Raw genomic sequence first — 13295 nt, 5'->3', positions numbered from 1 at the left:
TTGATACCATCACTGAATATGACTTTTTAAAAATTACAGTTTTTCCCTATAACAGAAATGAGTATACAAGAATGGAAATGGAAAACATTTTATTAAAGAATTGTGTAAAAACTATAGCATACCTAAGAACAAACTTAACGGAAAGGCACATGACCATATATAGGGAACTATAAAATCTTACCAAATGATTGAAATAAAATTTGAACAAATATAAGACATATCATGTCTTGAATGGGAATACTAACATAAAATTGACTCTTTGCGATCCCGTGGACTATACAGTCCATGGAATTCTCTAGGCCAGAATACTGGAGTGGGTAGCCTATCCCTTCAGAAGATCATCCCAACCCAGGAATCGAACTGGGATCTCCTGCATTCTTCACCAACTGAGCTATCAGGGAAGCCTCCATAAAAAATGACAGCTCTCACCAAATATAAAAAGTCAATGAATATAAAAATTCCCGTTAGAATTCAAGAAAGTTTTTTTTAGAATAGGATTAAATAACCTTAATGTTCATATAAAAGAATAAAGTTCTGAGAATAGCCAAAAATAGTATGAAAAAGAAGAGTAGCAAGAGGGGTACTTGCCTTACTTGGTATTAGGATACCAAAAAACCACTGTAATTAATCTGAAATTGGCAAAGAACTACACAAAAGGATCAGAACAAAAAGGGAGTCCAGAAATGAACCCCAGCTTATATGAGCTTTTACTATATGACAAAGGTGGTACCTAAATTCAGTAAGAAAAGAAGTTAGTGGCACAACTGGACATTCATCTGTAAAGAAAGTGAATTTCTATCTCAATATATGGAATATCTACACAATATATTTAAGAATAATTCCAAATTGTATTAGAGATTTAATTTTAAATGTAAAATAATATAAACCTCAAAAGAAAACTTAGAAAATGTATGCAGAACTAAGACAGAAGAGAGGCTTCTAATAAGGCAACTATACTCCAATGTAAAAAATATCTATTTTTTTAAAAAAGAGAGATACTTCTCAAACCAAGACAGAGTGCCCAGAAGACATCCAAGGAAAACCAAAATTATATGATATGACAAATATAAACATTTTGTATAAAGTATACTAACTCAAGATGTAACTGAGCGATTTGGGAAAAATACCAAGGACTTGTAAAATTATATGAAAAAACACAAGCAACTCAACTAAAAAGATAGGTAAAATATTAAGAATAGGTAAATTCACAGAAGAATACTGGATGGCTAACAAATCCAGGATATTCACTTTCACTTGTAGCTCAGACTAAGCACTGGTAATGAAACTCATAAAAATTAAAGTACCACTGAGGTGTTGTACTCATCAAATTAATAAAAATCACACGAAAAAAGATGATACCCATGGCCAGCAGGGCTTCAAGGTAAAGAGGAAAGTCACATATTATATGTACTCTTTGGGGAAACAGTATGCTATTTCCTAAAATTAAAATTATACATGTCCTTTGACTTAGAAACTCTACTCCTGGAAATTTAATACACAGAAACAAAAACATCACAAATATAAAAATATATGCATATATAGATACTTACTCCAGTATTGCACATAATGGCAAAATGAACAAATAAAAAACCAGATCCAAAGTAAATATTAAATGTCTATCCATAGGGTGATTGAAAAATATAGTACACCTCACCATGGACTATTAAGAAATCATTAAAACAGTGAACTGAAGAGATTTGTACATGGAATGTTAAACAAGAAAACAAAAGGTAAGAGTTAAGCATATAATATCCACTCCAATTTTGTCAAATAGCAATTAAAAACAGATATACATAATTATGCATATAGTGATATCTATGACCTATACATAGAGATCATAGGAAAAAATATGAAATAGATACAGGACAGATTGTTAATATGGGTACACAAGTGACTGGGGTCATGTTAACATGTGTTCTGTGTTTGGATCCTATCTTATTCAGTTCAGGCTGTTGTAACAAAATACCACAGACAGGGTAAATTATAAACAGAAATTTATTTCTCACAGTTCTGGGGCTCAGAAGTCTATGATCAAGGCACCAGTTTGGTTGGTATCTGGTGAGAGCCTGCTTCCTGGTTCACAGTTACCTTTTCACTACACCACATGGAGAAAGGATGGGGTCTCCCTAAGGCCTTTTATAAGGGCACTAATCCCATCTATGGGGGCTCTGCCTTCATGACCTAATCATCACCCAAAGGCCCCCACCTCAAAGTACCATCACACTGGGGATTAGGTTTCAATGTATCAGTTTGGGGTAGGGGTGGGGGGCCACAAACATTCAGTCTACGACTGGTGGTTCTGGTAGTGAGGGATAGTTTAAGGAAGAGGACAAGCCAAAAACTAAAAAGAAATTACTCCAGACTTTGTTTAAAATTTTATCAGTATTTTTGTAAGTATATATGTGCCTTTCTGTGTGTGTATATATAGAAAGATGAATAAAAATAAAATGTGCTATTACACATAAATACCAATTTTGTTTAACTAAAAACTTAAATACCTAAACATTTTTTAATATCTAACTTTTTAATTTTAAATTTTGATTAAAAACCTTCCTAAATCGTGTCACATAGCACTGCTCTCTTACGTAGACTTTAACAAGGACTACTTTATATTCCACTGATGGTTTGGTATCAACATAGTATAATAGAAGAACGCACATGTACTCTTCATTCAAACGTGCTTTAATACTTACTTATCTTGTGGTGCTAGACACACACTCATCTAAGCCTCAGTGTCCTCATGTGTTAAATGGAGAGAGCATTAGTGAAAACTAACATGAGACACTTAATAATTCTCATTATTAACTTCAGTCAGGAAACAGTATGGAGCTATACTTGGGTAAAGCTGCTCACAGAGAGAAGAGAGATGCTAGCTATGCCTTTCTTCACTTGGTCTGTCTCTCTTCACAGCTGGGCTATTTCTATTTCTCCCTGCCCTCCTTTTATATGAAGTAGTGACAGAGGGCTATTTACAAATCCAAACATAGTGAGTATAAAGATAGCACAGTAGCTAATATGATTTACCATTCAGTTACACTCCAGAAACAAAGAGTAAAGCACAAACAGCAAACTGCCAGATTCTGCTTCTCCTTGCTGTCAGTGTGTCTACCTTAACAGTAATCCTCTTAATTCCCTTCATTTATCAAAAATGAGCACACAGACACCGGGTCTAGTGTCTACCAAGAACAGAAAACTATACAAGTCTTAGGACATAAATTTTGTGACATCTTTTGCTTACAATCAGGTTCTTAATTATATTCTCTACACTTGCGCTTACCTCTTAGGGAGAGACATCATTAGGAGGGGAAAGAGGAGAAAACTCTCCCTGCAACCTAAAAGTTGGTCATCGCATTCAAAACTTAAAGATTATAAACAGTTACACCCTTACACATGTCATCCTCCCCATTTTCTAAACATTACAGCAAGAATAATTTATTTGATATGAGCATTTCTCTTCTATAACTGAAATTCTGTCGGAGAAAGTATTTTCTATCAAAGTGGGGGTGGGGTGGGGATATGGCAACAATTTACTAGATAAAGATCTTCCCCAAAGAATCTACATAAGGAATAAGACCATAAGTCACAAAATCCTGAAATTGTTATGTTGAAGGTAGTGGCAGAAAGAAAAGAGGCAGCTGAATCGTTATGGACCTGATTGTATTTTCAATACTTTTTTGATAATGGTTGAGCAATTTTTTACAACTCTCATTTTACCAGGTACAAACCAGAAACAGGAACAACAGAACCCAGTTCCCTGTAACCTGAAGAACAGTTTAAATTGATCAATTAAAATAGCATTTCTTATCTGCTAAATATACCTAATATGTAGCCGTCATAGGACTAATACAAGGATCAACAAAAAGAGGATTCTTGTCTAAAGGAGCTCTCAATTTCTGGGTGCTAAGCAGAGAGCAAATCAGACAATGAAGAACTAATTACAACAGTACGTGCTCAGTAAAGGCTAGCTACTAGTAGCAGAAGGACTTGAAAGAATATTAGTTCCTTTGGACTATTTAGAACAATTTGAATACCAAATTAAGAAGGAAGGACTTTATCCTCTGTGTGAGAGATCAAAGATTTCTAAACCAAATGAGTGACAAAACTGATATATCTTTGATCATTCTGGCACCAATGTGGCAGAGGAATTGTACCAAAGCAGTGTGAAAAAATTAAGTAGTAAAACATGCTGGTTATGAACACAAGCTCAGGAGCTAAACTAGGTTTAAATACAGACTAACATGAACCACCTGTATAACCTTGGATAAGCTACTCAACTGCTTTGTGCCTCAACTTCCTAATCTATAAACAGAAATAAACATTTCTAACCACATGGGGTTCTTGTAAGAATTAAAAGAGTCAATTCATATAAATCACTTAACATAGTTCCTAACACAAAGGAAATGCTCAATAAATAAACCTATTAGGACTTTCCTGGTGGTCCAGTGGTTATGAATCCACCTGCCAACATGGGGGACATAGGTTTGATCCCTGATCCTGGAAGATCCTGCATGCCATGGAGCAGCTAAGCAATTGTGATAGTTACTGGGCCTGTGTGCCTAGAGCCTGTGCTCCACAGCAAGACAAGCCACCACTATGAGAAGCCCGTATGCCACAACGAAGAGTGGCTCCCGATCACCACAACTAGAGAAAGCCTGCACAACAACAAAGACCCAGCACAGCCATAAATAAGTAAATGATTTTAAAAAATAATATCTATTAATTGCATGAAAGAAAAACTGAAAGTAGGAAGATCAGAGGTTAGGAAATAGTCCAGGAAAACAGAGGTGAGAACAAACAAGGGTATGCTCACTAGCGTGCCTAAGATGCTGATGATACTACTAGAGAAACCAGGGAAAACAAAAGGAAGAGAAAGATCAAGCCAATGTATGTTACGCTTGAGTTTCCTATAGAACATGAAAGTCTACTCGTCCCTGGAAACTACAGAGCAGAAATCCCAAAGAAAACTTGGAACTAGAGACAGTTTTGAGAGCTATTAACATGTGGCTGTGGTGGCTGAAGTTGTGGTAATGAAAAAGAGTCCTTAGGGAGAAAGAGTAATGCAGGATCCACAGGACCAAGGGCTCTGGAATCACAACAAAATCCACAGGAACTCCACCATAATGTCAGTAAGATGGAGAGGAGAGAACACAGCCCCAAGAAACAACCCCTCCCTTCAAGCAGTTTTCAGTCCCATCAGGGAGACAAGACATGCACATGTTAAACAATTTTTATCATGATTGTTAGAGGATTAACAAGAGTAACTCTAAAAACAGAGGTGGTAGGCATTAGAACGGCAAGTACAGAAAGGGAAATTATGCCAAAAATTGTAAAACCTAGCAGTAATATATAAAGGGAACACTGGCATAGAGAAGAAAGCTAATTTCAAGGTGGAGGAGTCAAGGGGGAAATGAAGACTATTATTTATTGCATGTCTACTATGTGCCAGTAACTGTCCTATGACCTTTTAATCTATTTTATCTGCTTTAATTCTCATAATATGTCTATGAGACCAATATTTTCCCCCATTTTACAAGAAGAGTTTGAGGCATACCAAAGTTAAGAAACTTGCCCAAAGTGACTTGGCGGTTTAGGACTGGAACCTAGATGAAGGACCAAAGCCCATGGTTTGTGCACCATACCTCCATTTATTAAACTGGTTAAAAGGAGGACATGTCAAAAGAAAAAGAAAACACAAGAAAACTATACTCAGAGAAAACAGTCTCGCTTAGTTCAATACAATAGTTACCTTTCTGAGAAAGTATGAAAGGGAAAACAAAACAAAACAAAAACATTTTTAAACACTAACAATAATCTTTCAATTCCAGAGGACAGGTAGGATTACAGCCATCTGCTTGCTTCCAGTCTTGCCCCTCAGGGCTCTTCCACACTATCACCATGGTTAGAATCAAATGCTCACTCCTGAGCATGCCACTCCTCTCCAGGCAATCTTTCAACAACTCCCCATCACCAACACAGTAAACAAGAAATAAAACATTTTAAGAATCAACAGATTCCGAAAGAGAAAGCTGTTTACAGACTCGTTAACCTAGAAGGAATAATAATAAAGAGAAGGAAAGTTAACTTCTAAATTAAAGGCTCACTTATAATTCATAAGTCTATTTTTCTCACTTCAAAACTGTAAAATAAAGGAAATTTCAAATGCCAGTTAAAGAGCAACATTGACACCTTGTGGTGAACATCCTAAAGTATGAAATGTGACAGTAAGTGAAGGGTCTCCTAATTAAATGTCTGCTTACATGAAAACTAATGCTTAATCCAGGGATTTCCAAGGGTTAGGAAGCAGAAATCAGTTACCATCACACATACTGAATGTAAATTTTGAAAGAGCTGCTCTTTCTTTGGTAACACTGGAATTAGTCTAAATTCCTAACTGTTGGCAGAAGAGTAAAACCTCAGGTCATTGTTTTCCTACAAAATGTGGTACAACACACCCATCAGAAGGGGCTATAATGGGTCATAGATGCTCCAAGAGCAGCCTTTACTTAGTCAAGATTTCCTATTTTTTTGTATGACATTTACAAATAAAAGGTGGGACATTATCAATTCATAGTAGCTACCAACACAAAAACACAGGGAGCGTTACCAACAGGAGACGTGGGTTCTAACCCTGACTCCAAACAGTACTGAGAATTTTGTGGAGTAAGTCATATTAAAAAATCCAGACTCTATATTTTCACATAAAATCACAGATCAAGAAGTAACAATTAAAAAAACAAAAAAGAAATCATCAGGAAAGGAAAAGGTATATTTTTAAAAATTACTCCATCCAGGAACAATGTTGCCTGAGTAAAGGAGGGGAAACGAGAACAAAATTGATTAGCACCACACTGACTTTCTCTGCAATCACTTTATATATACCTCATGGTTAAGAACAGCGGGAAAAGAACTTTTAATCGAGCAGATACATGACAATTACTCTGAACTGTGTGAATTAGCAGAGAAAGTTCCATCTTACTCATTAATATTGACAAGTACAATTTAAAGTTTCTAGCTCCAGAGTAACTTTTCGGGTTCAGCCAATTTACTTGATAAACAGACAGTAGATTTGGTTCAGAAAAAAGTATATCTGTGTTACCAGCTACAAATGATTTACATAAAGGTGTTGAGCAGGCAATTATTAACAAGGTTATTCAAACTGCTGACACACCTAAGAAATCTAGAAGGCACTCCAGAAGTGAAACTCCCCAGAGACATTTCATTGCAAGATCAGTGTTAATTAACTGAGCAACTACCAAACTAATTTTATTATTTTGCATTTATGGAGGGCTCTATGACTTTCAGAAATCTTCTCCATCATTATGCTGCTGCTGCTGCTGCTAAGCCGCTTCAGTCGTGTCTGATTCCTAGTGACTCCATGGACTGCAGCCTACCAGGCTACTCCGTCCACAGGATTTTCCAGGCAAGAGTACTGGAGTGGGGTGCCATTGCCTTCTCCAATCATTATGCTACATGCACCCAATAACCACCAGTCTAGAATAAGTCAGAGCGTGAAAAGGGTTTGCAAGTTTTGTTTGCCAGAAAACCTTCATACCATCTCCAGTCTGGCTCTTACTTGGTGTGTGTCCCCTCAGCTAAGTACTGATAAGTAACTGACTGCCCCTTGGCCTCAGCTTCTACATGGAAGACGAAAGCTGATCCCTGATGTGGGAACACAGAAAACTTCTAGGAGAAAAGGGTAATAGATGTGAAAATGCTTCTAAATTAAACAAATTGTAATACCACTGCTTCTATGTTTTAGAACATCAAAGAGGTTAAATAAATTAGGATAAATCAAGGATAATTAAAGTCACAGGCAAGTCAGTCAACACATTCTCCACTATACCAAGTTGATTCCCAAGATTCCAGTCTTTCTTCAGCTCTTATTCTCCTGGATCATTACTGTACAGAGCCTTCAGGAAAGGAAAGTGAAGTTGCTCAGTCGTGTCTGACTCTTTGCGACCCCATGGACTGTAGCCTACCAGGCTCCTCTGTCCATGGGATTTTCCAGGCTAGAGTACTGCAGTGGGTTGCCATTTCCTTTTCCAGGGGATCTTCCCAACCCAGGGATTGAACCCTGGTCTCCCACACTGCAGGCAGACGCTTTACCCTCTAAGCCACCAGGGCCTTCAATACCCTTAAATCTCTATTTTCTTAGATTCTATGATACTACCTTTCCCAGATTCTCTGCTTCTCACTGACTCTGTATTCCTTTTGCTTTTGACTTTACTGATTTCTCTAATAACATAATAAAATCTCACACTTCAAAAATATCTTTAAACATAATAGTATCTATAACTCTCATTTTACTGAGGAAAATAGGCCAAGAAATAGTGGCTTACTCACAATTAAAACTATTTCTGTGCCTCCCTCTTTTCAATACTTAAAACTCAATGTAATCCAAACTGAATAGGCTCAAAAATAAAAGTTATATATTTTGACACAACTTGTTTTCTATCTCTACCATTCAATTACTAAATTCTGTCCATTCTGGTACATATCCTAAGAAGTCAAAGTATCTCTCAGGTAAAAATGAAAAGACATCAAATGTGTGTGGTTACTTTAGTTGAAATCATTGTCTCCTAAGAGCAATTTATATAGTCCATGTGACCAAACTCTCTATCATTCTGTATAACAAGATTCAAGATTTGCAAAGGAAAGGCTCATTTAATAACGTTTACAAAATAAACAACCATCCAATTGGACAAGGGTCCAATCATCTTTCTGGACTCTTCCTCCAGCAGATATATAAAGGATGTCTAATGGTCTGAAATTTATGATGTGTTATATAAACATTAGGAAAAGACTGCCAAAATCGAGTTTCAATGAACCATCTGTCTGAGTAGGGTGAACATAGGTTGAGTGTCACTGTTAACTTTATTTTAAACTGCATTTATTTTGGTAGCCTGCCTCCTGGGAAAATGTCCTTGATGATCTACCACACTGAAAATTAAAACCAAATTTAAAAATCTTACAAAATTAAGCCCAGACATTAGGAAAATACAGAGCTGAGGCAGTTAAGCCTCTGAGCACATGAGCTTCACGCAAAACTCTTTGACTTGCCAAACATGATTCTTTTACAGCAGGTCAAAACTCTAAGCTATGTCTAGGGCTATTGGACAGCTTTTCTAAGTAATGGCATCATTGTTAAAATTTTGATAAGTCTAAATTTTATACCTCTGGTTTCTGTTCTTTATAGTGCAGAAGACCGGAAACAGCTTATGTCCCTACTTTAAGATCACTAGCTTCCAATCATTCTCTCCCACTGTCCACAAGAAAAAAATGGCATTTGAAAGGCTTTGTAAAAGAGATAAACTTAAATAACTGTAGCTACAAAATTTATGAACCTCTCACTAAAAAATGCTAAGTCTGAGTAACAGCTTCTAAAGCTCCCATACATTTCCTCACACTGAAATGTCACAAACTCAGAATGAGGAAGATTCTTTAGAAAATGCAAGAAGACTCTAAGACGTTTCTTACCGCAGCAAAGAGAAGACATCATAAGAATTGCGAACACAGTTCTGATCCACCTGAAGAAGAATATTCTTCTGAGCATTTGAATAACCCTAAAAGATATTGATCAATAAATTAATCAAAGTAAAACAAAATACGTGTCCAAATTAACATGATGTTTGTCTTTTTTTATTATGATTTAATAGTAACTCAGTAGATTCAAATCATTAAGAAATTAGAAAAATTTAAGAAACACTTTACATAATTGAAGTTTAACATTTTAGGCAAGTGAATTTAAAATAAATTTCTTCTAATATTTTCCCACAGAAACAATGTTTCACATTATAAATTTTGGTGAACTTCCCAGTGAAACCCCAGAAGTCTTTTTAACATATTATGTGGCTGAAGAAGAGTATTAACAATAATATTTCAAGTATGCCTAGCCAACATATGTAATGTTTTTATGGGAGAAAAGGCATTCCAAGTTTTAATTAGGAATACCTGAAACAAATATTTCCACTCAGTAGTGTTAAGGTGTTGGGAGCAAAGATGATTTCTACAGCTAACACAGCACAATTCCTTAAGAAGAACAGAACAGCTATCTGGCATTTCAGAAAAGCAAAGTAAATAGTAGTTAAGAAAAAAGGACTCTGGACCCAGACCACCTGGATTACAATTTAAACCCTTAACACACCAGTTCTGTAACCTTGAGCAAGGCACCTAACTTCTTTCAGTTTAACTTTGGTTTCTCATCTATAACATAGAGATGATAACACTATCTACCTCACAAATTGTCATGGGAATTAAAAGAACTAATATCTGTAAAATCAAAGGTATGTATAAGCACTGTATAAATGCTTGCTATTATGTTAATATAAGCATTTTCTAAAAATTACATTGCTGCAGCTATTAAAAGTTTATTAGGAGAATATTATGAAGAACTTCATGCTAACAAATTTGAGAACTTAGATTAATTAGACAAATTCCTTGAAAAACTACAACATGCCAAAATTGATGAATAATAGCTGAGTAATAACTCTATAACTATTTTTAAGTGAATAAGTAATTGAAAAATCTTTCCACAAAAATAGTCTTGGTCCAGGTTGCTTCACTGAATTATATCAAATGTTTAAGAAATATCATCAATTTAGTACAAACTCCTGAAACAGAGTAACAATTTCCAACCACATTACTGACACTAAACCTTCTCTCTCTCTCTCTCTCACACACACACACATAATTATAAGTCAATATCCTCACGATTACAGACACAAAAATCCTTAGCAAAACATTAGAAAGTTGAACCAGAAATACATTATAAGGATAAAACAAAACTTCATTTTGACTGAATTTATTTTAAGAATGCAAGAGTGGTTTAGTATTTAATATCAATCAATTAGCAAATAAATGAAGCAATCATTATAAATCTACCTTTATGGAGACACAATAATAAAGATGTAATGTGATGATAAAAATGGGGGAACAGAGCCCATAGAGAAGAAAAGTTTTATATAATACTAAAACTAATATTAACTTTAGCTAAATTACAAATTAAGATGTTAACAATAATCCCTGGGGCAGCCACTAAGAAAATAACCAAAAGATGCACAGTGAAAGAAATGAGAAAGGACTCAAATGTTACATGAGAAAATAACTAATACAAAAGAAGGCAGTAATGGAAGAAATGAGGAACAAAAAGAAATAAGAAAACAAATCAAAGAATGGCAGAAGTCCTTCCACCTGTAACTACAGTGTTAATGGATTAAATAACACTACAATCAAAAGGCAGAGATTGGCAAAATGGATTTTCTTTTCAATGATCCACAATATGCTATCTACAAGAGATGCACTTTAGAATCAAAAACACAAATAAGTTGAAAATGGAAGGATGGAAAGATAGTCTATGTAAGTAGTAACCACAGAGAGCTGGCATGTGTAAACTAATATCAGACAAACAGACATTAAAACAAAACAAGTGACCAAAACAGACATCATGCAGTTTTAAAAGGATCAAGAAAATATAAATGATTATAAACATATATGGACTTACATATAACAAAACATATGAAGTCCAAACTACAGAAACTAAAATGAGAAATAGCAGAAGTCAGCACCCCACTTTTAACAATGGATAGCACAACCATAAAAAAGAGACGAGAAGGAAACAAAAGACATCAATAATACTACAAATCAACTAGACCTAACAGATGTATACAGCATGCTCCACTCAACAACAACCATACAAATATCTTCAAATGCACAAAGAATATTCTCTAGGATAGACCATACGTTGTCACCAAAAAAATCTCAATAGATTTCTAAACACTGAAATCACACAAAATATCTCTTCTGATCACAATGGATTAAAACTAAAAATCAGTAACAAAAGGAAATTTGGAAAATTCACAAACTACAAAGCAAACATCATACTCTTAAATGGCCAGTGGGTCAAAGAACAAATCATAAGGTAAATTATTAAATGCTACATTGTATAAAAATACAACATATCAAAACATAGGATACAGTGAAAAAGTGCTCAGAGTGAAAAGTGCAGCTGTAAATATTTACATTAAAAAGAAGAAAAAGGAGAGAGAGTTCGAATCAGTAATGTAATCTTCCACCTTAAGGAACAATAAAAAGAAAATCTAAACCCAAAGTAAGAAGGAAGCAAATAATAAAGATTAGGGCAGAGATCCTGGTGGCTCAGATGGTAAAGAACCTGTCTGCAACACGAAGATCCAGATTCAATCCCTGGGTCGGGAAGATCCCCTGGAGAAGAGAATGGCAGCCCACTCCAGTATTCTTGCCTGGATAATTCCACGGACAGAGGAGCTTGGAGGGCTACAGTCCATGGGGTCACAGAGTCGGACACGACTGAGCAACTAACCCTTTCCATGAAATATAGAATAAAAAACAATAGAGAAAAATCAATAAAACTAACTTAGTTCTCTGAAAAGGGCCAATAAAACTGACAAACATTAAGCCAGCCCAACCAAGAAAAGAGAGAACACTTCAATCTCTAAAATCAGGAATGAAAGTGAGAACATTACCATTAATCTTATAAAGACAGGAAATATTAATTATAGAAAAATAATATAAGAGCCTCTTGATGAAAGTGAAAAAGGAGAGTGAAAAGGTTGGCTTGAAACTCAACATTCAGAAAACTAAGATCATGGCATCTGGTCCCATCACTTCATGGCAGATAGATGGGGAAACAATGGAAACAGTGAGAAATTATTTTCTTGGGCTCCAAAATCACTGCAGATGGTGATTGCAGCCATGAAAAGGCACTTGGCTCCTTCGAAGAAAAGCTATGATCAATGTAGACAAACATTACTTTGCCAACAGTGGTCCATCTAGTCAAAGCTATGGTTTTTCCAGTAGTCATGTATGGATGTGAGTGTTGGACTGTAAAGAAAGGTGAGCACTAAAGAATCGATGCTTTTGAACTGTGGTGTTGGAGAAGACTCTTGAGAGTCCCTTGGACTGCAAGGAGATCCAACCAGTCCATCCTAAAGGAAATCAGTCCTGAATATTCATTGGAAGGACTGACGCTGAAACTGAAACTCCAATACTTTGGCCACCTGATGTGAAGAACTGACTCATTGGAAAAGACCCCGATGCTGGGAAAGATTGAAGACAGGTCAAGAAGGGGACAACAGAGGATGAGATGGTTGGATGGCATCACCAATCCATCACCGACTCGATGGACATGAGTTTGAGCAAGCCCCTGGAGTTGGAATTGGGAAGCCTGGCGTGCTGCAGTCCAGGGGGTTGCAAAGAGTCGGACATGACTGAGCTACTGAACTGAACGGATGAACAGCTGTATGCCAACAAATCAGGGA

The 13295-nt window shown here is 35.9% G+C and overlaps 1 protein-coding gene across 1 annotated transcript in view; it reads right to left on the bottom strand.

Annotated features, from left to right (window-relative positions):
• Positions 1–13295, bottom strand: part of UVRAG (UV radiation resistance associated) — a 325077-nt gene that overhangs the window by 228893 nt on the left and 82889 nt on the right. The window contains exon 6 of the mRNA XM_040258823.1: positions 9478–9563. Coding sequence (XP_040114757.1) covers positions 9478–9563 — 86 coding nt within the window. The remainder of the gene's footprint in view (positions 1–9477; positions 9564–13295) is intronic.

Source organism: Oryx dammah, unplaced genomic scaffold (genome assembly GCF_014754425.2).
Source record: "Oryx dammah isolate SB20612 unplaced genomic scaffold, SCBI_Odam_1.1 HiC_scaffold_17, whole genome shotgun sequence".
NCBI lineage: Eukaryota > Metazoa > Chordata > Mammalia > Artiodactyla > Bovidae > Oryx > Oryx dammah.
Note: the sequence above shows the minus strand (reverse complement) of the source record. Positions and strands in the feature narration are given on the sequence as shown.